This window comes from Chroicocephalus ridibundus, chromosome 2, assembly GCF_963924245.1.
Source record: "Chroicocephalus ridibundus chromosome 2, bChrRid1.1, whole genome shotgun sequence".
Lineage (NCBI taxonomy): Eukaryota > Metazoa > Chordata > Aves > Charadriiformes > Laridae > Chroicocephalus > Chroicocephalus ridibundus.
The window spans coordinates 58,948,454-58,974,722 of record NC_086285.1 but is presented as its reverse complement, the minus strand read 5'-3'; the positions used below and the strand labels follow the sequence as shown (position 1 = coordinate 58,974,722).

Below are 26,269 nucleotides of genomic sequence, written 5' to 3'. Positions count from 1 at the left end.
TTTCTGGGGTTTGGTTGACTGGGGTATTTTTGTGGGTTTCGGTTTTTGGGTTTTGTTTTGGTTTGGTTTTTTTTTTTTTTTTTTTCAAAAAATATTCCTAAACTGTTCTTTCTGTAGTGCAGTTGAAGTTTCATCATGAATTTGATAACAATTTATACAGTAAATATTTTTATGCACTCTGCAATTAAAAAACAAGAAGCGAGTTGGGATAAATATCACAATATTACCATTTCCATGTGCTTTGCAGGAGTATTACTGTACTAACGATGGCTAGGATTTGAAATCAAGTTCATACACATTTTGTACATCCAAGATATGAGTTAAAAATCACTGAGCATTTGGCTTCCATACTTCGGGGGGAGTAATTTTAACAATCAAGGAGAAGAGCAGAAACGGGATGACATCAGTAAGAACTAAAATACAAATCTTTGGAACATTTGTGGCATACCAGCTGTCTAAGAAGCACCATCATCATCTTCTGACAAATTATATCCTCGGAGGCTTGATGTACAGCAATCAGATATGTTTTTTCAAATAATTTGCTGACTGAATGATACATTTGAAAGGTATTTGAAGAGTTGCCTTTCTAGAACCATGCACATACAAGTCTTGACTTACTGACCCAGGGAGATGTATAAGTATCTAAGCAACGTGTAGCTCCCTCAGCAAAGAAGGGACACTAGATTTTACAGTTTTACAGTTCGTCTGTTACCTTATTTTGCATCACCTCATATCAACTCTTGTTTTAACATGCTTTTAACGAACTCCTATTCCCTCGAGAGATTAATGCTTGTACCCCTTTGCGCTCTTGAGAAAATAAATATTAAATGTAGTAAGATGGATTAATTTTTCATTTCACTGCTCATTGCTTTCCTTTCAGCTTCTTGCCTGATTACATCAGTGGTGATTTTGATTCCATTCAGCCTGAAGTCAAGGAGTACTACAAGGTCAAGGTAAATTAAATCTCTTCCATGAGTGTGTGTGTGTGTGTGTGTTAGAGCATTGTAGGATCCACCCCATTAGTGGCCCCTTGGTCATTAAGTGATTCTGGCTCCATTGGTTTCGTGGAGGCTTCAGTTGTGAAGCACCTCACAAGCTCAGATGTTGCGCTCTGCCTGGCACTGCACTAATCCTTAAAATAAACACAGGAGGTGCGGTACTGCCCGAGTCCTGCATAGGGTGCCATTTCGTAGCGCCAGCTCAAGAAATGGACTGCATGTTGCTGGAGATTATAGCAACTAGAAACTAGGATAAAACTTCCTGAAAAATTAGTGACTTTTGCTGAGTGAGATACAGAGCAATAAAGATTAATCTCCCATGATTCCCCCAGGGCTGGCACCCACAGACTTTCTAGAGAGAGTTTCTCTGTGTGATTTTTGCATGATATGACTTTACCTTTTTAGCAGGAAGCTGCAGAAGGAGACATCTGTCTCTTTCATCACCCACTGAAGCATTGAATTATGCTCCGACTACTTCTGTGCTCCACACGGGGAGTGCCCTCCTTAATGAGTTTTTGGACAAATTCCTGCATACATTAATTTATTCCCAGTGTAGCCGCCGCGTTTCCAGTGAGCAACTTAATTGTAAACTCATATTTCTTATGTCATAGGGCTCAAAATTCTGCCTTTACCTGACTATTTGGCATTTAACACTTTGCCTGCCTGTATAGGCTTTTGTGCTGAGTGCAGTGCTTTTACACTCACATCCTGGTCAGCAGGTTTCTGCAAATTCAGAGTTCGCCTCAGCGTGCCAGTTTGCCTTTGTAGCAGGCTGCACGTGCAAGAGCTGTAAATGCTTGGTGAGCTAGCGGACTTAGAGGTCACCACTATGTCTGCCGCTAATTCAACGTGTGAGGCTGAAATCTTGCCTAAAAATCTTCCCTGATGGACTCGGGATCAAATGGCGAGAAGAAAAGGTTTCAAACTGTGAGGTGTGAGGGCTGTAGGAGAGCGTAGGACTGGGTTTCAGTCCTTCTCTGAGCACTGTGGTGTTTTTTCCCATGTTCTGCTTCGTTGTTTAGAAGGGAGAAGTGTGTGATGGCAATCCGTCTCAGAAGAACAGCTCAAGCAAAACGCTCAGGAATCTTCAGGTTACAGCTTGGGGAGTGGAAATAAAATAAAAAGCTTTGGATTAATGCTATTCATTACTGACTGGAAATTCATCATCTGTGAGTAAATGCAAAATGCACTGCCGTGTTTGGCACGGACGTTGGTATTAATGCTTATATACACTGCCTGTTGGTCGGCAGGTGAGACCTACCAAAGGGGGTAGGTTAGGGATTGCTCAACGCAGAGAGAGAGCAGACGGAAGAGGGAAGAACATGGTAGGGTATGGAAAGGGATAGCTAAGCTAAACTAGCGTTACCCTTTTTCACGGGGATTACTTTTCTGGCCATAGCATCCCGTTTGTCAGCTCCCTCGTAGCTGACTGTTGATGTGCAGTTTACATCTTTTCCATGAACACATAGTGAACCGCTCAGCTTCGTACGGAGTTCAGACGCCCGTGCAAGTGCTGTGCTGATAGGCTGTAAAGGAAGCAGTATTTCATCAGCGTTGTAAAGGTGTAATGAAGAGCGTAATCTAGCCTGCAGAATCCTTGCCTGGGGTCCTCATACACCACTCTGGAAAAAGCAGTTTGACTTTAGGATTTTTAACTTTGGGCATACGTGGTAGGAAAAAAAAACATTTTTTGCATTTGAAATTAAACTTCTGTAGTCAGGAAACTAGAATGGTAAATACGAGTGGGTGTCTAAGGAGGTCTTGAACAAAAAAAAATACAATAAAACACAGAATTTGGAGAAAGGTATGTGCTTCTTTTCTTATAAAGTAACTTGTCCAGTAAAGCACTCTCTGTAGTCCAGGCAATTTCCAAACTCTCTGTCATTTGGAAATGTATGTGTTGATGACCCAAAATAGATTAAGGCTGCTTAAAACAGGCAGTGAGAGAACTTGAGGTGAGTAAATCGGCACGGCACTATTGACTTCAGGGAAGTACAGTGTCATGTGAGTTGGGGTTGCTTCCCGTGCTGTCCTTCCTCCCTCACCAAAGCGCTCCTTCACCTACATGCAGATTTCACTCAGAGGCACGGGGTAAGCAGTTGTCATTAGATAGTATTACTGTATTGTTTCAAGCATTCTCTTTTATCCATTGTTGCTGGTTATGAATGGAAAAATGGAAGAATTGTTTTAGCAAAGCTTAGACTGATGTGATCTTGCCATTTTCAGTGTGCAGGTGGATGAGAATCCACAGAAATCCCACCTGTTAACTAACCGATCGGTATTTCCCTGATAAAGACGAAGCCCTTCTGCCTGCTAGCTTTTGATATTCGTCATCAATTACTTTGACGTTGGCATGCTCCTACAGCCTTCCCCTTCCCCGGTCTTGCTTCTAAGTAGTCATCCTTGCACGAATGGAAAGCCTGAACCATTCTTATCACACAGAATTACATGAACGCATACACATGCATCCTGATACCGCTCCGGTTTCATTTGCCCAGGTTCATTAGTTAGCTGGGCTTTTCTGAAATTAAGCATGTTAGCTTCAGACAACAAAATACTTATTTTTCTTTTGAAATGGGCGTCTAGGTAAGCATTCAGTCTTCAGCACCAAATAAGAATATTCTATGAGCGTTCCTAATGTTTCTGCTCCCATTGACTGCTAAGCCGCCTTTCCCGTTCCCAGCAGCAGACTGTCCATCCTGCCTGAATTTTCCCCATTGCGTGCACTTGTCTTGAGCTGCTGCCAGGCCAGGGTTAGTAATGCCTTACACTGTAGCTGTAGCTTTAGCTTCTTCCAAGTTGACACTTTCTATGGCGAGTATTTTATACCATAGTGTGGATTTTCGTGTCTTGATGCCCCCTGCTTTTTTTTCTGTATATATCTCATGTAACTTATTCCCAAACGTTACACAAGGGAAAGGTGATGCTTTTTGAAGGCACTTACTTGGGGTAAGTCAAGAGCTCTTCAGTCTGGCTGTAACATTACTGTGAGCTGCAAGGAAATACCCTCCCACCTGTACATGTGTAACCAAGTCATTTATATGGCCAGCGGAAGGGAGGAGCTATCGCGTGCATGGAGTGAATATGAGGAAGAGTGAAGCAAGCGGCAAGTGCTGAGAGGTATTCACCCTCCGCATTCCCATCTGCCTCTAAGTATGATGTACAGGGAAAAGTCCTTCCAACTTCTCTGTTGCTTAAGTCTGACTTGATTGCTGGAGATCCATCTGGCAGTTGAAGGGCAAGCGGTGCTGAAGGAGCTGTGGAGGTTCCTTCGGTATTTCAGTTGTAATGATTTAATTTATATTAGGAATTAATGTGATTTTTTTTTTTTTCCTTTGTGTTTGTGAAGCTGAAGGTAAGTTTCCCTGTGGTTTTTATGAACATGCTTTATAGTTCTCTTAAGTGTTACATTTACAACGGAGTGCCAGGGTGATCCCCCTCTTTTTTTTTTTTTTTAATGAAAGCTATTCAAATTGACAGAAATTGATACATTCACGACTTTTTATCTATCTGAAGATAGCACACCACTGGTTAAGAGGCGTTACTTTTTCATAGTAAAGGTTATGGATGTTAATTATTGAGTTACAAAACCTACTCATTTACAAGTGTTTGTGTCAAAGCCTAGTGTAGTGCTGAGTACGAAGGGGCAGTATTAAACTCAGTGTGTGAAACTAATTATGGTTCTGTAAAGCGTTGTCTGTGAGCAGTTGTATCACGAAACACCACAAAATCATCAAATCATCACAAAACAATGACAGACCTGACTCCTCCATCACACCAGCTTCGTGCCAGGATGTTGCTACTAAACTCAGGTTTTCTACCTCATTTAAGTGATGAAAGCAAGAGTAGATACATGCCATTACAGGAAACCAGAGAATTCCAAAGCCAAAGGGTTTTACTGGAAAGGATGTCTTTAAGCCAATTCCTCTGATGTTTTTAATTGAGCAAGGGTTACAAGACAAATATTTCCATTTTTCCTTAAGGAAGATTATCACCATTGTGTTGGGGAACCTTAGTTAAATAAAGGTCATAAACGTGAAGCAAACAGGTCCGTTTTATCTCATGTTAGGACATGCCATAGTTAGTGAGGAGATGTGAAGGCAAAAGTACTGTTTTTTCAGTTGTGTTAGAAAGTCATCGCGTAATAGACTTAGGAGTGGGACGTGTAAGTGATGGGTTAGGCGTGTTATCCTCTTGGGGGAGAATAAGCAAACAAGCATCATAGGTTATTCAGCTTTACTTTTTATTTGCCGCAGCCTTGGTTTTGCCTCATTGGCTGTTGTTCTTCATATTAAAAAAATTACTGATGATTTCTCCCATTTCTTAACGAGTTAAATAACATTAAAACTGGATAAAACTGCAGCAGAACTGGAAATGGAACATCGTGTATAAATTTTCCTTTTTAAAACACATTGCACTGTAAACAAAGGATGGAGAATAACAATTCAATATTCTCTATTCTGTATATTTTCTGTCGTTGTTAAAATAGATACTGAGAAGAGTTTTTGTACTTGCATGATAAATATGCATGTTCATATGATCCCATAATAGATGCACTGGCAGTCTTTTTCTGTACAGCCTGGAGTGACACTGCACAAAGCAGGGAGGACTAGTGGTGATATATCTGTCGTTGCAGTTTCATCTGTTTCTTGCTTTAGCTGAAAGTTTCGTTCTTGAAACCTTTAGAATATTACTTTGAACTTAAAGCAGCCATTTGTATTGTTAAGCCTCAAACAAGGCTCCGTTTCTGAAGTTTTGAGACCAAAGACATTATCTAAAATTATACCAAATCTGTACTTAGGCGTAGAAGCAGAAGGTTGAATCCAGTGCCCTTTGAAATGATGATTATGCTATTTATTAAAAATCCAGTTTGGCTTTTTCCGCTAAGCAAACTTCATGCGCTTTAAAAGGCTTCTGTAGACTTAGTAGGCTCTGCTTCAGATCTGTAATTAAATGCTATGAACTTATTTACAAGTCCACTGTTTTTCCTATTCTCTTTTCTTTTTAAACCCCATAGAGCTGCTTATTTTTGCAGGCAGTTCTGCAGCTGTAGCACTTTCCCTTCCCTTTTTCTATTACATTTCCAGGGTTTAATGGTTATCAGGGCTGTAGAAATGCTTAATAGGTATGGTGTGGGTATTGTCTTTTTGTTCTATGATGATGCGCCTATAATTAGATTTACAAAATGTATTTGTAGTAGTGAAGCAGTGCTTGTACATCTCTCTAACTTCTAAACTTTCTTGCTAAACTGCATGTTTTAGTCTCATATTCCCTCCTTGCTTTCTGAGGCCAAAATTTTTAGTAATTTTGGGAAGTCACAGTGTTAATTGATTTCCCTCAGTTCTATTATTATAATTTATATATGTAAAAAACCATTGAGTTTTTCTGTGACTATTTTAATGTACCTTTTATCCCTAAATGTTAGTATTTTTTCTAAATCTATTTTTTAATGCAGGATGGGACTTGAATATTAAGAATTTTGACTCATTTAAAGCAGTCTTATTGGACTGAAGACTTTTCGAAGAAAGCACGGTTCATTTTAACGCCTGATTCCTTTGTGAGAGGTTTTCGGGTTTCAGAAAGAGCTGCGAAAGTTGTACGGGTGGATCTGGAACAGTTCAGTCTTGCTGTTGAACAGGCTACTCCTACTTGACAATCACCACTCAAGCTTTCCAGCTATCCCTTATTTCGTGTGCCCTGTTACAGACATCTCTGACAACTGTAAAAAGTGCTTGTGCCTACCTCAGTTCAGCTTCTGACGTGTTGAGGGTGCCCAGCGCTGCCTGGACTTAGAACCAAGTTGTTAGTTGTCATTTTTTTTCTGCTGATGCACATTCATTCAAAGAGCCTCAGTGTTGTATTATAGATAGATAGAGGTTCATCAAGTTAAAATGATTTATAGGATGTTATAGGTTGGTCCTGTTATTAACAGTTCAAACTGTGAATGACTGTATATGCCATTTAGGATTTTGGACTGTAAGCTGTCTGTATGTCATACTCAAGGGGAGCTTTCACAAAATGGTTCCATTCTTGAATAGTACGTCAGAAGTCTTGTCAAGATCGTGTTTCCAAGTGAGTTGTGTGGGTGATTTGGGTTACGCGGATTTCTTATTCATGCCAAGCGAAAGTAATATCATAGTGTTCCAGAAGTGTCATAAATTTGTAAGAGATACTGTGCTTGGTGGCACTTTCATAAAGGTGGACATGACAGACAGTCACACTGGGTCAGACCACGGGTTCATTCAGCCAGTATCTGGTCTCAGCTGGGCCAGTAGAGGATACCTTTGAAAGCATATGCATGCACAGTGATGCTTCTTTGGTACTCTTTTACATCTCCCAGTAATAGAAGGCTCAAAGATTTCCTAACTCAGAGGTGGTATCTCTGTGTTTTAATGCTTCGTATGTTGATTAATTTTTTCCCAAAATTAGTCTACGCACTTCTCTTCAGACTATGTAGGTGAGACTGTGCAAGTATCCACAAAAAAAAATGTGGCAAGATGTTCCCCAGTTTAAGCTAAGACAGAATATCTGTCTTTTGGATTTTATTTTGATTTTGAGCTCATGTTTGGTTCTCCTGGATTTTTGTATTGTCATAAAGAATGGATGAACACACTTCAACCGCCTTTTCACTCCCATTCTGATTGTATGAGCATGATTGTGTGTAGCATTTCTGTAGGTACATAGGTATGTGTGTGTGCACAGCTAAACCAATGGAATATTGCATATGCCATCAAACTTGTGGCCTAAGCTTATGTACAGCCTGTACAGATGTTTTGTGTCCTGCTGAGTTAATATACGTATGATGGCTGAGAAGTTCTGTTGAAAAGAGTCTTCCATAAAGCGAAGGATTTCAGGACTCTGGGCTTCCACATTGTCGTTCTTATGTGCCGGTGAAAAACAAAACCAAGATAAATCTCTGTCTAGTTCTTAGTATCACTCTACGCTTTCACCAAGGTAGCAGTTTCCAGAAAACAATATATATGTTTAAATGCAGATGAGATTTTGGGGGGGGGGGGGGGGACCAACCCAAAAAACCAAACCACAGCCCAAATTCAGTTATACATCCCTGCATCTTTTTAAGTAATGTGTATTCTTTGTGTTATCTCTTGGAGTTGCACATCGCTCCTGTCGAACCTGAAGAAACAGCCAAGTCCTACTTGTGTCGTACGATCAATATAATATCATTGAGATTCAGCGAGTTTTGAGGTCGTTGAGAGCCACTGTGTAACTTTATTAGGACCTGAGTCAGATCCTAATTTATCTAGTAGGATAGAGAATGCAATTTGACCAAGTTCTCATTCCTTAAAAAAAATGCTACTCTATTTTCCTGTGCAGTATTTTTCTGCTTGTTATGGAGCTTTGGGAGACAGTATATAGAAATTAAGAGATCAAACTTTTATTAGAGGCGGTTTGTCTTTCTTTTGCTTAGGTTTGAAATGACAGTTTGCAGGTTACGAGTTGTTTTCTTTCTTCTCAGAAGTGCTTTAGCTGAAGCTCAACTGCCTGACAGTGGAATATGCAAGAAAACAGTGCACCATATAACAAAAATTATGCTGGTGGTATTTTAGTCTTGCATCCAATTTCAGTTTAATATTATGTTGCAGTGTGAGATTTATTTCTCCCTTTCATTGGTTATGGCCCAAGGAGGGAAAAGGGTAGAATCTGTATCGCAATAGACATTTGAGTTACTTCCAAGACTTTTAAAATATTTAATCTGGTGTTAATCTCTGAAAGAGGTCATTACTCTGATCTGTCAGCCTGTGATGAAGAGAATAACAGAAAAGTTTAAAAAATAGAAATGTATTGAATTAACTTCATTTCCAGTGCAAGGAACAAAAAAAGGTGTTTTAAACAATGACAGCTTAATCTGGAGAAGGAAATTGAACGGAGTTGTTTTGTGATTAAGCCTCTTCACACAAGAGAGACAGCTTTAATGTGGTACTGGTGGTTGAAGACTCAGATGATAGGTCTTTTTAGATGTAAGTGGGATTTATACATCCATCTTTTCTTTTATTAGAGACTTTAAGAGAAAAGCTCAGCGCCTATGCCTATGGACTGCTAATTAGAACAGTTTCCAACGAAGCTGCAGAAGCCGCAACCTCGCAGCTCATCAAACGTTGCTGCAAACTCCAAGTTCAGCTCAAATGCTCTGTGGGATTTGTAAGCTTGATTCTGTTGTGGGAGAGCCCATTAGCCTGCCAAAGCACAACTCTGGCCAACAACAGGAACACAAACCTGATCATTAACCAAGAAAAAGATTCCCAAAATCCTGATGCTACAATTTTTAAGTATTTTAAGAAGCAGCTTTGTAGCCTCTGTGAATGATTCTGTTGCGCATCTTGTCAAAGAGCAGGCAGCTCTCATTTCAGAAGCAGAATGAGAAGATGCAATCTGTTGCTCCTTTCGAAGTAGGAAGGTTTGCTGGTGGACTGGAGAGGAGGAGGAGGAATGCTTCTCACATGCTTTCAGGTACCTGTAGCGAGCATTTTGGCGAGTGCATTCCTTTGCTTTAAAAGGAGCCTGTGGACTACTCAGGACCATTCTCCCTAACCTCCAGACTCCAGAGGCAGATTTACCAAGGCCACCATAAACTTTACTTCTTCATCTTTGACACAACCTTGAACTTAAAAAGTCACAATAAATTGAGATACATGATCCAGGGCTACCACGTCTTGGCTTACCATAATGTTGCCCTCATGGTGCTTTACACTTCACTTACAGCAATGGAATTACAAAACCTCAAGGATGATAATCCAGGTGCCAGAAGGTTAGAGTTAGTCTCTTTGTGTTCGTGCAGATAGATGAGTGCTCTACAAGCCTCTGAATGGAAAAGAAAGAGAACATGATGCGTGTTGTTCAGGTAGAAAAGTTAAATGCTTTTGTAGCTTGTCAGTGAAACAAAGGATGAGCTAAAGCTGCCTAATTTGAACTTGCCTATATTAATTACCTCAGCCATGGAAGTGTAAGGTTATTTGGAGTTTTGATGCGAAGCAAGAAAGAGGTGAAGTCCGATAGGAAAATTCAAATGCAGCTTCAGGAGCACAGACAGTTATTTTTCCTTACTGAATTTTGATTTTTGTAAAACACATGCAAAATACAAGATTTGTTTTTATAGCTGCAGTCATAAGTAGTGCCAGATTATAAAAGTTGCATTCACATGTACCAGAGGGAAATTTAATTTAAGATGTAATTCTTGAAAGAAGGCCACTAGTGACAGAGAAATACATTGCTGAGGGGTGGAGGGGAATGAAGGAGCTCAAGTTCTGGCAGCTTTAACTACAGCTGAGTAGGGAAAAGGGAAACTGCAATATTTCTCATACTTACCTTTCTGGTACCTTCTCCTTTTATTTTTCTCTTCTGTATTTCCGGACTGTAACGTTCTTTCGGACTCTTGCTGTTTTCAGTGTCATCAGTAAGCATTTGAAGCTCTGTTTTTCTGTTTCAATTCTGCTGTATTCCTTGCGTGTGCTCAGTAGAGCCCAGCAAAGAGGGTTGGAGGAAGGTTTGATAAGCTGACTGTGCAGGATGCTCAGCTGAAATCCAGCGAGTCTCAGGACCAGTGTGAGTTAGTTTGTGTTCTGGCGTGCTGTTGGATTCTGTCATTTGAAGAAGTTGTGATGGTCTTTGATTAAAAAATAATACAAGTTCCTTAAGTCTAATAGATTGGGAGGTATAATTAGAAATAGAAACAGTCCCTTATGTGATGAAGGGAGTTGAGAGAGAAAAACGAAATGTCAGGGGAGAGGAAAATGAGGAATGGAAACTGAGAAAAAGGCAGACACTCTTTAAAAAGATATAAAAAGGTAAGCATTTTAAGACAGAAAACTAAATGTAACATCAGTAGAGGGTAGGAAAGAGAACTGGATAGAAATAGAAAAATTTCCCTGACACATCAGCAGATTAGTTCTGCTGCCATTTTTTGCAGCCGTGAAGAAGTGAGTGTGATAAGATAAACACACACGCGTGGAAACCGTATTTTTCTAATCTAAAAGTAAGATTTTCAGTTTATTCGGAATGAGTGCAGGTTTGTTGTTTTGGGGAGTTTATTACTGTTTTCAAATGTTTTTGTTTGTAGTTAAAATAGGAGGACCTATGTTTATTCTGTCCTTGACCAAGCTTTGATGGGAGTTTCATCAGGTGAAGAATGGAAAATCATACAAGGAGCTTAAAACATAAATAACTGCGATGGAAGTTGGAATGTATTTACAGTAAATTTACAGGTGTTAAGAATATTTTGTCCAAGTTCTGCAGCAGCTGCTGCCGTAATACGTAATGTGTCTAAGCAACTGTTAATCCAATTGAAACAACTAATTTAGTAAGTATTTACTTTGCACTTAATTGATAATAACCCTTCAAGTAAGGAATTGGCAATTTACCACAAATTGCTAATTAACATTAACAGATTTTCATTTAATCGATAAAAATTTAGCCTTCAAGAGGTGCCTTGTTTTGAGAGCTGAAAAGACCTTCCTCCTTTTAAGCACAGCAGTGGGAGGACACATTTAGAGAACAGAGTAGGGATTAAAGATGGTGTCCTGGTTTCAGCTGGGAAAGGGTTAATTTCTAGCCTTTGCTGTGAAAGGAATGTCAATAATGCATATTCTTTTAGTTGTTGCTAAGGGATGTTTATGCTTTTCAAGGGCTCTTTTCAGTTTCCCAGAGAAGCAATGGAATATTCCGTACCATGGATGTCATGCTCAGTACAGAAATGGGGGATGGCCCCGGAAAGTACCAATTCACTGGGCAGGGAGAGTGGCTTGTGTCATTATTATTACTATTGTTATTTCCCTTTTTTGTTATTGTTTCTATTAAACTGTCTTTATCTCAACCTACCAGCTTTTTTCCTTTCCCTTTGCCCTCCTTTTCTCCCTCTTCTCCCTGCCATTCTTGGGGAAGGGGGGGAACTGTGCAAGTGCCTGTGTGATCGTAGCTACCGGCAGGGGTTAAACCACAACGCATGGGATATAATTATTTATTGTGACTCAGCTCCATTTTTTTTCAGGCTTTTAAAAGCCAGAGTCTTTTGGCTTTTAATAAATAGGCAGGTAAAGTCTTCCATTTGTTTTGTTTACCGTCTACTGTTTCAACATATAGTGGAATATAGCTGCTATACTTTAGTGGTTTAGATATTTTAATCGCTATTGAAACAGCATTTGTAGGAAGGAGTCAAAATTGGAGACCTGCCTATAGAGGCATCTCAGGGTTTGCAACAGACTAATAAATTGTGCTGGATATTACTGTCCTGGCTGGGACTCCTGTACTTCTAGCACTGGGTTTGCACTAAGCAATTTGCTGTGGACAGAGGGAAGGAATAATGCCTTTTGATGGTCTTTGTGCTCCTATCCCCTTTCCCTGCATCCACTGGAGACTTATTTGGATCCTGCCTCAAACATACTTCTGAGAGGTAAAATGTCAGCCTTTGCCTAGACAATTGGATGGCATAATAGTGCTCACAGCGGGGGGGACTGTATCTGTTCTGTCTTCAAATCAAACATGGCTGTATCTCTTGGGACTTTAAGATACCCTTCCTAGCGGAAATTTTAACAGGGACAGTAGTGGAGCACATTCAGGCATCAGAACGTGCTCTGTATCCCCTCTTTATCACAGGGTTTTGGAGGAAATAAATCAATTTTTGGAGCAAAATCATCAATACCTAACGTACACACAGAGGTGCTTTTCTGATCTGGCATCGACAGTTCCTTGCACAGCTGAATGTGGGGGAAGGTCTCTAGAGTGATTCAAAAAGATCTTTTCTTCGATAAGGTTATGTGCTCAATATCTTGAGCTCATCCCAGACTGGAAGTGTGGCATGTGCTGGGAGGAGAGGGGGAATATCACACTTCAACTTCCACTTTATTCTCCCGCTGATGGGATACAATGGGAGGAAGGGTGGAGGGCGTCTGAAACTCCTTGAACTGTATTTTTATATTAAAAGCTCCATTACTGTTCCAAAAGAGCTCTGCACCCACCAGACCTTGAGCAAGTGTAGTTTGGTCTGAAGGGCAGGGCATTGCAAGGGATTGTTTTTGTCAACAACAACGGAGTCAACTCACATATGCTCCAGTGGTTGTAGTTAAAACGTGTTTGGCTTGATCTTAGAGGAGTGCAGAAGTTTTCAAATGTTTTTTTGTAACTCATTGAGCGTTTGGACAAGCCAACTCGTCCTCAGCTGAGGTGGTTATGGATTCAAGCACGTATTCTGCCTTTAATTACTGAGTTTAAGCTGTTTTGCATGCTTCAGTCCTTGTGCCACACTCAGGGCATTGCCCTGGTTGTCGTTTGCACCCCCAAGCTGATGGGTAGGGAGCAACTGCCACAGAGCTATTCCCACAGCCTAGGGAGAGTTAGAAAGAGTCCAGCCAAGGGAGACAGCCTTCCCCTCAAATCTTACCATTTCCATGGATTTTCATGTGGTCTGAATGAATGTGCCCTCAGCAATGCCAATAGCTGGCTGTGGCCAGACTCGGTTTCTTTCTGCTTTGCCCCCCTTCTGTAGAAGACCACCCTACTACCTGTGAACCTTCAGAGGTTCTGCGCCTTAAATTAAGTACGAATCGAATCTGTGCCTTAAATGTAAAACAAGCTTCTTGCTTCACTGGAAAGCCTTTTTGAACACTTTTTCATCAGAAATAACAGGTTTGTTCCAATTGACTGGAGTGTGTGATGAAGCGTTGATTATAGTCCTTGGCACCAGGCTTCCAGAGAAAGCGTAATGCCATGCAGGCAGGAGGTCTGCAGGAGGCATGGCCGGCCCCATCCGAGTCAATGGCAGTTCTGCTGATTGCAGTAAGGTGTTCAGGATGGGTCCTCCTCGAGGCAACCATCTGCAGAGAGAAGCCCAAAAGCCATGATAATAGCTCAGTTCATCTCAGAGTTAATAAAGGGAAGTAACGGATGAATTTGCAGACTTTTCAGCTTATTTAAGACTATGGCAAACGGTGAGGCTTGCAGAATTTTGAACAGGGATATCTTATTAGAGGAAATAGAGATTACATGGCATGTAGAGTGAAAGTCAGTGATTCTCTTGTGACTTTGCCCTCCTGTACAGAATACGGGACAGCCCTGTGTAACGTTTGCCATGTCAGTGCTACGCTTAAATGCCTTGCAGACCTGAAATGCAAGTAGGCGCATAGGTAGAGAAGTAAAGTGATATGGGAAAGAGAATAATTGCATTTGACGTTTTTTGACGAGTTCTTCTTGAACTTGGTTTTATATAGTGTGAAAAATGTAGGTATGGGTTGACAGCTTATAGATGCTGTGGAATAGCTCAGAATTCCCTGTGGCAGAAGGAGAGTGGTGGAGCAGGAGAGAGGCACCAATGTACAATGGTTAGATTCAGGAAGGAAATAGTATAAAAATTTTAAGGCTCTTTAGGGAGCACTATTTATCACTTCCGTGATGTACATTTTGTGGCAAACTGAAGATGCTTTGAAGGGTTAGGGTAAATCTGATATAGTTTGATAAATACCGGGAAATTTTGTAAAGATGAACTGTCCCTAAATCATCTTATTGGTGTTTACACTGTCTCTGCTTTAGTTAAATTCAGTTTCAAAGAAGTTGCACAGAAGGTAATATAAGGGACAATGCCTTCCTATCCTGTTATCTGTCAATAGATCATTTATTTCTTCCCACTGCAAGCTATCCCAGTCTCCTATCTTTTTTTTCCTCCCTACTTCCAATGATTGGCTAGTTTAAAATGACTGCTCCTAAGCCTTTCTTGCTGGCAGTTTTGTCTGAGTTATGAACGAAGTAAGAGCATTACAGTTGGACCCCAAAATCTGAATCAAAACACGGCAGCGAGAGCCAGGCTGTGAAATTGCATCTTCAAAAATGCATTAAGTAAATGTATTTGTGTAATAATGAGTCGTACAGTACACAGAAATGCTTTCTAAATGGCCACCTGTCCTTGAAAGTGGTATTGATGAGGCTGTGCAGTCACGGCCATTTCAACCCCAAATCATGTGCCTGAGTGCAGGGAAGCCCATCTTTGGTCTGCGACGATTCAGGGGAAGGGTGTTTAGAGCTTAGTTACCTAGGACTGCGGGCAGCAAGTGTGATCAGACAGGAGGTCTCTTCCAGTTGCTGCGTTGGCAGATAATACAGTTTTTGAAGTCCGCTTGTCAAGCACTTCTGTGAGTATCCACTGTAGAAACACTGGCTGTCCTCTACATATACCTTTCAGCGGTTAATAAGTATTTAGCAGCTATCTTTTGTGTTACTGTCACAACTTTAAAACAAAAGAACAAAACTGATTTGAAGGATAAAACCACAGGACTTGTATTCCACTGAATTCATAAATTAAAATGAAAAATGTGGCGCTTTGTTAATGAATTCCTCAGTTTAGTTTAAAGTCATTCAAAGTAAATAAAGAAGGTTTTCTGAATATGAACACCTGAAAGCTTAAGGGGAACAGACAGAACTGGCCACATTACTAGCTGAGCATGTGAAGCTAGACTAAGCTAAAGAAGTTTTTTATAGTTACCTACTGTAGAGCCAGAGATTATTTTTTTTATTATTATCATTTTATTGTAGTCATCTGACTTCAGTTCAATGCTTAGGTTTGAAAAAAGTAGAATGGTTTATTTTCTCTTTCAGTGTATGAATAAAAATGAGGTATGAGGTGATGAGAACTACTATTCATAAAGTGCGGAAGGGCTTGGCGATGAGAAACGATCAATATTATCTCTAGCTACTGAGTTCAACCACGTGCGTCCAGTAAATCAGTTCACTTTTAAATGCAAAATGTCGTTAGATAAGCATATTTATGTCTCTGTAGCATATAAGATTGCTTTATTTAGTAGAGGATAAAGACACAACTGGGGGTTAGAGCGTGGAACGGAGGGAAGTACCATTTAATGTGGATTGGAGCGGTAGTTGGACAACATACGTAACCCAGCTAGAAAATTGGATAAGGTCAGCGAGGAGTAACTGAAATGCTTTGTTGACTAATGTGCAAGAACCTCGGCAGCGAAACGAACTAAACCAATTGTTATTGGTATGCAAATAGATTTTTACAGCTTTTCCAGAAATATGGCTAAGTGGCAGGCAAGGACGGAATAGAAATATTACCAGGCATGCACTGATCAGAAGAGTAGGAATAAAAAGTAAAGGTTAATGTGAAATAACTTTGTACATTTATGATGAAACTATAAACAAAACCAGCTGTTTGCATTCACATTTTTGTGCATGAGAGGAAAAAAATGCTATTTAAATGGTAAAACCGAGGTATACCTGACTGGTAGACAGCAGATAACTTTTCAGCTTGCAGTCTCTGAAAAAATAAGAAGAAGTCATGGTATTTTCAGTGTACTTCTGGTAGACAGTAAAATATCTTTTGGTAGATTTGGAGGTTGTCTTTTGTGAGCTGCATGTGTAGTAATGGCTCTTTTAGTTACCTAGAAAATGCAGAAAGTGGTCAAACCGAGCCATGAGGACAGCATGGTTATTGAAGATCAGCATGTTACTACACTCTATGGCAAAACGATACCTGTTTTAAGTTTTTCGGAAAGAGGACAGAGTAGAAGTTGGGGAAAAGCCCACTGGCTAATGGGAAAGGAGCACATGGAAGTGAAAATCACTGTCATTACCAGAAAGTGACAGCTACACACTGGTTGACAAGCCCACTAACCCTCCTGTCAGCATCCTAGTTTGGACATGAAAGCAGGGTCAGAGACTCAACTTCCAAATATCACAACTCAGGCTCACAATCCCATGATGAAGGAAGGATTCACAGCCAGCAGAAGGATCTCGCTTAGTGCCACTGTAGAAGGTTTTGATGCCACCCCTGGAACACCATGTGCAACTCTGATAACCCGTCTCCAAAACCCATGAACCTGAGTCTGGAGCAGACTCAAAAAATGCCTGCTCAAATGAGCAGGGGGCTCACACCCTGTTTTATGAGAAAAGGCTAAAAGAGCTTGTCTTGTTTAGCCTGATGAAATTAAAGTAAAATAAATATATATAAAGTGGCTAAACAGTCGGGTCGGAGAAGATTAAAAAATAACATTGATTTAAGATCTGTTCAGATAAAATCAAGCTGCAAATTAGAAGTGTGCTGTCATTTGTTGGAGGAATGAACCTTCCAGGAGATTGTAGTTGGGGAAGAAGCCTGAGTGATTTTAAAGTGGATGCTAGAAAGTTTATGAGAAGTATTTCATTACATGTTTCCTGTGGCAGCACTGGATGGAATTTGATGAGACAGGACAATCCTACCTGTCCTAGATTTTAATAAAAATCTTTCATAGCTTTTAAAAATGTGACATGGTGGTTGTGTGCATTTTAATTTGATTCCAGTTTCCATCTGAAAGTGGCTTGATTTTAAAAGAAAGGAAACCATGAAAAACTGACCATGTAGTGAATGAGAGGCATCATTCACCATTTTCTAGAAAAGGAAAAAGATGTATAAAATTAATAATCTGACTAAAAGCGTCTTTAGACAGATGTGTCTGCAGGCCAAGTGTGTCATAGCATTTAAGAATAACAACAAAAATGTTTTCTGGGTTGAACTGATCGTGACAACCTACTGAGAAAAAAGCCTACCTTTTAGAACACAATTTTTTTGTTTTCTTTTTCGGATCATCAGTTTAGATGCTTCTGTGACCTTGGTGAAACCAGCCTGACTCTAAGGAACAGAATCCAGGCATATGGTTTTCCAGTTGTAATTCCAATCATTAAACATAAACAGTGCAGGTGATTGTTTTGTTTGTTTGCTTTTTAAACTTGTTTAATCTGCAATAATAAATAGTCTAGAAGCAAAACTGGATTTTACAATCAATGGGGTTATTTTTCTTCTGCATGTTTTTAATAGTCCGTTTAATATGACCTGACATGATTTGCATCTGTTGTGGAGAGAGCGTGCATTTCACTTTAATGACTTTATTGGTTGATTTGACAATTGATAGATTAAATCTTGTTGAATAATGTAGGACGAGAAGGGGCCTAACTTCAATGTTGATACTGACATTCCTTTTTCAGTATTGGAAAATTAAGTTGATTATAGCCAGAAATACTGTTCCACGATTTTTTTCCCCCAATCTGATAGACCTTTTGGTGATTTCTAAAGAATGCAGCAAAAGCTAGAATTAATAAAGCAAAAGCATATGTCCTAAATTCTTACATCAACGTATATCTGATTCATAGATTCAGCTCTGAGACATTGTTTTTTAAATATTCAATAACCTAACAGTTTTCAAGTGTATGCTTTTTTTATTTTAATTAATTGACCTGCATTTTTATAGCTGTTGCATGTTGTTTTATGTTGCATTGTAAGGCGTATCACTGGATTTTTGTGGAAAATAGCATCTTCATCCTTGCAGAGCTGACATTCGCTTTTCTCTTAGCTAAACCCGCTAATCCAGATGAGCGAGTTCTACAGTGAATGTGTGCCTTTCAGTGGAATTTCAAACCTTTGTGCCTTTGAACTACGAACAGTGCAAACAAAATTTCCAGATCAAATCTCCTGTTTGACCTCCAGACAAACCAGCCACCATGTTTCATGCAAATTTTAAGGAAGAAATTCAGATAATCCATCATACAGGACAGTCTACAGATACATTAATCTGATTAGTCGGTATGAGCATCCTGAAAGGATTGTACTTGAAATTAAGTGAAGTAGAGATGCATCTTTGCTGTAGACAGATGCAGATTTTTATCTGTTCTCTCTTGTGTCCTTCTATATCAAGCAGCTTCCACATCAGATGTCCAGTTTGTGGCTAAGGAGTGCGTTACAAGCCTGTGCTTGATATTTTATTGCTATTTATTATTTATGTTACCATTTTTCCAGGTACTGTATAAATACAGTGCAAAAACAGCAAATGCATTTTCCTCAACCAAGACAGGTTATAGTTGTTGGGAGGATAAAAGAGATAGTGAAAGAAATATTTAATTATTTATTTATTAGCTTTATTTTAATTTCTGCCCAACCAAATGTAGTGTTTTCTTGCCGTACTGGTTCCAGAACCAATTATCTGTCTGATGTCTCTGGTTTCTGGTTGTACCACAGACTGTCAAGCTTAGAGCTTCTGGCTAAATTCCCTCAAAGTCACTAGTAACGCTCCTTGTCTTTTCTCCTTTCTCTTCCTCTTTCCAGCCTCCCCTGCCACCACCTGGTTTCCAACTTTGAGACCAACTTGATTAGGTGTCCTCTGGGATGTCTTTAGCCTGATTGACCCGAGTGTGTCTGCAGCATGACCTGCAGTGCTCCTGAGCCTGAGAACATGCCGCGGAGGTGTCTGCAACAATTCTGCACAGAGCTGGCGTGGAGGGAGCACCCCTTGTGCACTTGGGTTTCACATGTCGTGTGCTTATAGGTCGTAGGCTGGGAATCCTCAATACGGGAAAGCCCTTAACAACTGCCTGAGAAATAGATGGAATGTTTAGAATTCAGAGTACTTCCAGAGCATTGCCGTGCCCTTGACGATTGGTTACTGTGTGTAATTATAGCTTCATGTAATTATTCCACTAGTCATCTTTATCATTCTGTAGTTTGGGAAGTATTGAAATCTGTGATTCATTTTTCAGCTGAAAAAGCCATCTCCGTAAGCGTACTACTGAGCAAGGAAATCTACTGTTGTGGTACAATCAAATAGGCAGTGTTTATTTTCCCCACCCCCTGCCTCCCTAGAGTTTTACTAATAGCTTAAAAGCAGGTGCTTGATTTAATCCTGTTAGTGCTATTTTGCCTCTCTGTACAGAAGAAGGATGGCCCAAGATAAATCAGTAACGGAGGAAGGGATGATGTTAGTTCAGGGATAAGGCACAGTTACAGGAAATGGGATAATACAGATTATGACTAGCAATTTCAGTCTATCAGGGATGCCTTGCAAGGAACCTTTGTCCAACATTACTAGGCCAATTTGTTAACGCATTGATTCATGCCCACGTATTTCTGAATACTTTGTTTCCCTTGTCCCTTTTGCTTTATTGATTTCGTCGTACGTCCCTGCACTTAATCTAGAAGTCAAATGTATGATGTTTTTGTTATCCTTTGTGTGTCACAGCGCCTGTGAGCCCCATGTTTTTGTGTTGTTTTCTTCCACGCCTCTCCTCCTGTCCCCCACTCTGTTTTGAAAAGAGCAACTCCAGAGCGGGGCTGTGCTCCCCATTTAGGTGAAGGCTCTGTTTTCCCACCAACGCAAGATGCCTTCTCAGAGGATTTCAAAGACTGGTCAAGGACTCCTACCTTCCCTGTGTTGTTTCTGCAGGTTGTGGGCTTGCATCATTTGATTTGATTCATGCATTCATCTCCTTTCACAGTCACTAGGAATAACTGAGTAAAGGAGATCGTCAGGTTGGGTGATGATCATTAGGTGGGGTATATGTCTCTGTTTCTGTTCTTCCCTTTTCCCCTCCTTGTACTGTGATGTACAGGTTCAGTACTGTGCTAATCAGTATCTGGCTCAGTCTACTCCATCCAGTTGTTTCTCCTGATAATGCCAAGCCAGAGGTTGGATACATCTTCCAAGTGTTAAAAACGTGGGCTTGTTTCAGAGCTGACTGGGAGGATGAGTGACTCTCTGGCTGTTGGTGACAGAGCAATGTGTCAATGGGAACCCCGGTTACCTTGGCTGCTTGTCAGGCCAGGAGGGGCCAACTTGGGGAACCCTGAAAGGTAGCTGGAGGGACCACGTTCAGCTGCAAGCTGGGGTAGAGTATGGCTTTCATTGCAGTGATGTTTTGTTTTGCTTTGGGATGTAATTGTCCTAAAAGTGGTCTGGCCTTTGCCGTGGCTTGGCTGGAGGGCTGAGGTCCACACAGTGGATCCTGTCCGTCTGAAGCAGCTTTTTGACCAAAAGGTTTTGGCAGAGAAACTAAGTTATGAAGAACGGGAATGAATAACTAGTGAATAGGGAAAGGCCACCATTGCTACTTCCCTCACAATTTGCATTTTATACTGTCTTTACTTCTGCTTCTGAGCTAGAAATCTAGAAAAGTGGTTGGTGAGTTGAAACATGGGAAATCAAATGATTAATATTTGGAATGGAAGAGGGAAAAGTGAGAGCTGGGTGGTGCAGCAGGAATATTCTCTCAGATCATTAACTTCTGTTTGAGTCAGTGGACATTTTCAGGGTGTGTGGGGAGGTCATATTAAGTAGCTATTGGGTGCACTGCTTTTAAAGAAAAGAAAATTGGTTAAGAGAAGCAGGCAGCACATCAGTCTTCTCAGGCTGTTCGCAACAGAGTGATTGGCAGTGGATGACAGTGCTTGCAGGGCTCCCATTGAGATGAATGTGGTTTGTAAGAATAAGAATCTGAGTGCAATAATTCGTTATTTACTCAAAGCATACGATAGACCATGAAAAATGAAACGGAAGTTGAATGTGGAGTGACGCAAATCTCAACAGCACATCCAGCTGTAGTGTTTGGGACTCTTTTACTGGCTTCACACTTTCACAGGTATGTCCTCTGCCTTGCCAGCCCTAGGACAGTCTGTGCAGCAAAGTCTTCTGTTGCCTGCCCAAATTCTTTATTTATATACATTGTTTCTCATCTCCCATGGCTTCAGAAAGAAACAACTGAACCCCTTGAAGTATAGCTGTTTGGCCCTCATGTCTAAGAGGGTCTTTCAAGGATTGTGGAAGTCTCCTGTCCCCCAGACTAGAAGCTCTGCACCTTACACCAGCGTTGGCTAAACAGCAGCACCAGAATACGACTGGAGTGTGGCCCCTTTGCGATGATCTGTAGATAAAGTAACTGTGCTTTGTCAGCTCAAAAAACTTGGAAAAAATCTCCCTGAAGCAAAGGGAGGTCTTGCTCTTAGTTATTTCAACGTTACATCATGCGAAGTATAGCTGTTGGTTGAGTTCTGGTTGCAGACACTGGTGGTGATGGAGGTGCTGAAGGTATGGCACAAGGTAATTGGTATAGATTTCAAGGTGAGTTACAGAATGCTAGAAGTTAAGAGAAGATGTGGCTTGAAGTTGAACTTTACATGATGCAAGTGAGAGAAAACCCTAAACCCTGTTTCTCACCTCAATTTAATTTTTGCAGAGAGTACAAACCGAGAAGTTTGTGAGATGGCAGCCCTATGCAACTACATCAGACATCCTAATGTTGAATAATAACAGCAATCTGTCATATAAACATATCAAAATAATTGGCTGTGCTTCATTGGCAATGTTGATCAGACTGCATGGCAGTACCTTCTGTCACCAAAATGATTTACAGTAAGCGTGCAGATGTTATTTACAGTGACCTACTAATTCTTTTCGAATGAGGGACTGTATTTCTTCTTGCACATGATAATCTTAGCTGCTTTTAAAATGAGCTCTCTTCACTCTCCGCCAAATTATTTGGAACAAATAAGTAGTTAATTAAAATGTCTGGTGCTATAGCACTGTTTAAAGTTTAATATTAGCAAAATTTTGTCTGAGCTTAGTAGGGATGAAGGAAAATGCTCCTACTGTCAGATGAGATGTGTTATGGTCTTTCGCAAAACTTACTGAACACCAAGTTTTTCCTTAACTATAACTGGTGGTTCTCTTCTACTTCCACTCTAACAATCTAGCCAAATCCTTTACTTGCTTAATAATAGTTTGAATTAATTGATCAGAGGCGGTTTTAGGTTTTTTTCTAGTGAATCCATTAAAAATAATGTATTTTACGTTCCACTAGACTGTATGCAGATAACCATTTTAGTGTCAGACTGCCACATTCAAAAAACTGATTGAAAGCTGACGTTTTGAATTTCATTTGCATTACGTGCACAAAAAAAACTTGGAAAGAGTTAAAATATTGAGGGAATAAAAGTACTGACTTCACAGTGTAACAGTGCTTCTTCAAGTTTACTTGAAGAAAGTATTAAATAACTATCTTCTTTCACTTAGCAATAATATAATTTGATCGGAAAAACAGCTTTTGCTCTAAATCTGCTGCAAAACGATTTCCACTGTGGGTCTCCAATGTGATTCATTCAAATCAAAAAACAAGCAAGTTGCATACTTCCTCTGTTGTGGTATTTTTATTTTTACTTGATGCAGCATGTAATTCTAGAGTGCTTAGTTTTTGAATTTCCAAAGGAAGGAAAAGCTTCTGTAATGACGGCTAAAATGGGGATGCAGAATAGATGACGTTTGCTACCTTTTTATGCTAACTTCCTTTTTTTTTTTTTTTTCCCTGTAAAAGTCAAGGTGAAGAAATTAAGTATTTAAAGAATTTTAATGTAGGAAAAGCGCCGATGTTCATGCGTGGCTATGTCTTCAAAAATTGTGGAGGAGAGATAGGTGTATGCCTTAAGCAGTTGTTTATCTGATTAGGACTATGGCTACCTTACCTGTCTGTCTCATGGTGGTTCTTGTTGCCATACAGAATTCCTCTTGAATGCTTATTCGCTTATTTTCAGAGTGCCTGCTAGAAGTATTAATTTATTGTCCACTTGCTGTAGAGACCAAAAACTTGCAGGACTGAGATGGAGGGAGGCCAAAATCAAAGCCTAAGGCCCACAGAAGCTAGGGAACCTTTCAGTGCCCAAACATGACTGTGGGGCTGTGCGCTGGCAGCTTGCCGTGCATGCCATGCAAGATTCCATGGCAGCATCAGTGGCTGAACCCTTAGTTGACAAACGTTGTCTCAGTGCCTTGATCACAAGTCCGTTTCCTTCTGATTCTTTTGGATGTGGATTACAAAACTGAAGACTGGCAAAGGGATGACTAATTTGCAATGAATAGTAAAAGTAGAGCATTTTCTCCAGATGCCGTGGGTGGAAAAGTAGTAATTAGGCAGACATGGAATGAAACGCGTTGGGGGAGTTTTTTCTTGTTTATGGGAAAACTGTTAAGTGTCTGAATGTACTGGAATCTGTTCAGAATACGATCTGCAGCTTGAAAAGCAAAGCTTCTCAACACAACTAAGTTTTGTCGTCCAAATTCAGGCACAGAACTGCCATCCCATTAGGTAAGGAAAAGCACAATGAGCTCCTGCAGAAAGGAGAGCAGCTCAAATGCCCTCTGTCAGTAGAGAAAGGCTGCTTTGTATATACCACAGGTATTGCTTGTCTACAGGCTTTACTTCTGAGCTTTCTTTCTCTGGATGCTAGGGATTTTGAAACAAAAGAAAGATTAGGAAAGAGAGAGAGTGTTACTGGGCATCACATGGACTGGGGATATGTACTTAAGTAACTTCTATGTGCGAGTGGGGATATGGCTGCATGAAAAAGACTTTGGTAAATATCAGGAGAAACACCTAGCAGGATCCGTTGTGATGTGGTACGGCTTTCTGCTGGAAAGAAGCAAAACCTCCGAGCCTTGAAAAATCTTTTAATTAAACTGAACACAACATTTGCAGAGTGTACGGAAGAAAAACTTTCTCTTTAGAAAGATGGACAGGATTACTGAAAAGGTTGGTTTAATCTCCATGTTTTATCATCCAGTTAGCATATCAATTGCCTTCTCACAGCAAATTCATCCCTGCAAAACATTTGGAAAGTGTGTTCTTTGCAAGTGTCCTCATACCTTCAGAAAAGTCTGACAAATCTAACAGAATGCACTAAAAGGCAGTCACTAATGTGCATCATTGCTTGAAACTGCTTTGCAAGGAGAGGCTTTTGAGTGGTGGAGTAAGGTCTGGCATTGATTAGCTCCTAGGGCTGTTCTGTGCCTGCTCTGTGCAGACACAACCTGCCTAGACTGGGAAAACCTACCTACCTATGAACTAGCACTTTGGCCTCCCAGGAGCAGCAGCAACATTTACTTCTGTTTCAACTGTAAAACCCACCAGAGAAGACAGAGGCTTTCAGGTGGAGCCTGGGCTGAGTTTTGTTGCCCACTAAAGCTTGCTTAGGTCCACTCCAGTTTGCAATCACAGCATCACAACTGACTATGGTAGAGACGTAACCATTGCCTACGAACCCCAGCTGAAAAAGAGCCAAATATTCTGAAAACTTCAGAATCTGGGGGAGCGTGTACCTGCATATCTTGCTATCTCCACGTGGATCCTCTTCAGACTCACAGCTCAGGGAAGGTTCAGTCAAAATAATCAATATGTGTGGAAGACTTGCATGAGCTAAAAAAAATTTAAAATTGCCCCTTCAAAAAGTTCACGTATAGCCCTGCTGAGCTTCTGATGTCTCTTCTCACAGCTTTTTGAAGCTGTAAGCTTTTTTTAGATTTCTGATCAAAATGCACAAGCAGGTCTTGATTTCTTTTTTTCTTTTCTTTCTAACAGCAGTAGTTTCAAATAGAGGATGGGTAGAATGAAGCAAAGCAGAAAAGGAGAAGCTCCCAGATGTGATTATGTGTTAGAATAGGGTGTTATGGGAACTTTATATTGTGCCTTACTGTCCTGAGTATTGGTATCATTGGATGTCAGATCAGGTTCGCACAGCAATCATGTTCGCCTGTATAACCGATGGGAAGCTCAAAGCACAGCGGGATGCTTCTGAGCCTCATGCTTTGTCTACGCAGCAGTCAAGAAAATGGCTTGTCTTGCATCCTTGCATGTTCCAGAGAGTCTGCTAGGCCAGTCTGCCCTCGTGCGTGCACCCAGCTCCTTTTGACAACTGCATTCGTGCTTTAGTGCAGTGTGTAACTCCACTTCCATTGCCGCATTCAGTTCCTGCAAACCAGTTAAAGCTCTTGGCACAAATGGCCGTGGCCTGCATTTTGAATTATGAATGTGCCCTGACTCTTCCATTGCCCTTTGTCAACAACAGATGCACGAGGCCAAATGCTACTCAGACATGTTGGGAAAGATCACAGCATCTGATCTTTCACATAGATGTCTGTTCAGGGTAATTCGCTTAAGGCATACACTACAGCATTAATAGAGATCATACCGGGACCTCTGCTTTCTGGAGATGGACATATATCCCTTAAAATATAACCTATCAATTGGACTGTGACTGATCACAGCTCACAGGATGGTTAGTGGAGAGGGTTCTGAACAGATCCTGTTAGAACAAGAAGATGACTGCGCAGTGCCCTTTGTAATGTCTATATCTATTCTGTTGTGTCAGCTTGCCTTTGCCGGGGACCGTAGCTCTCTGTAAGGAGAGCTACAAGTGGCACTGGTAGCCTTCAGAAATCACTGTCGCTATATAAACCAAGGGAATATCCTACAAGGAGAAACCTAGGGTATACCAATGCAAAATATCTTATTGCAAAGCTCTTTCTTGCTTGCAGAGTCATTGCTGTTAGTTGGCTATACGTTATTTATTTTGTTTGACGTAATGTTTGTCACCTGTTCAAATCTTGAAGCGTTTCACATGTGAAATGCAAATATTTCCGGTACAGTAAGCTGGATATTCCAATATCCAATTGAACAGTCCCCTGTGTAGT

At 40.5% G+C, this 26,269-nt stretch overlaps 1 protein-coding gene across 5 annotated transcripts in view; it reads left to right on the top strand.

The window, feature by feature from the left end:
• The window catches only part of TPK1 (thiamin pyrophosphokinase 1), a 306,866-nt gene that overhangs the window by 148,888 nt on the left and 131,709 nt on the right, over positions 1 to 26,269 (top strand). For 4 of the 5 annotated variants that reach the window (XM_063325637.1, XM_063325636.1, XM_063325638.1 and 1 more), the window contains one exon: positions 881 to 953. The exons of the other annotated variant lie outside the window; for it this stretch is intronic. In XM_063325637.1, coding sequence (XP_063181707.1) covers positions 881 to 953 — 73 coding nt within the window. The remainder of the gene's footprint in view (positions 1 to 880; positions 954 to 26,269) is intronic. 5 annotated transcript variants of the gene reach the window in all.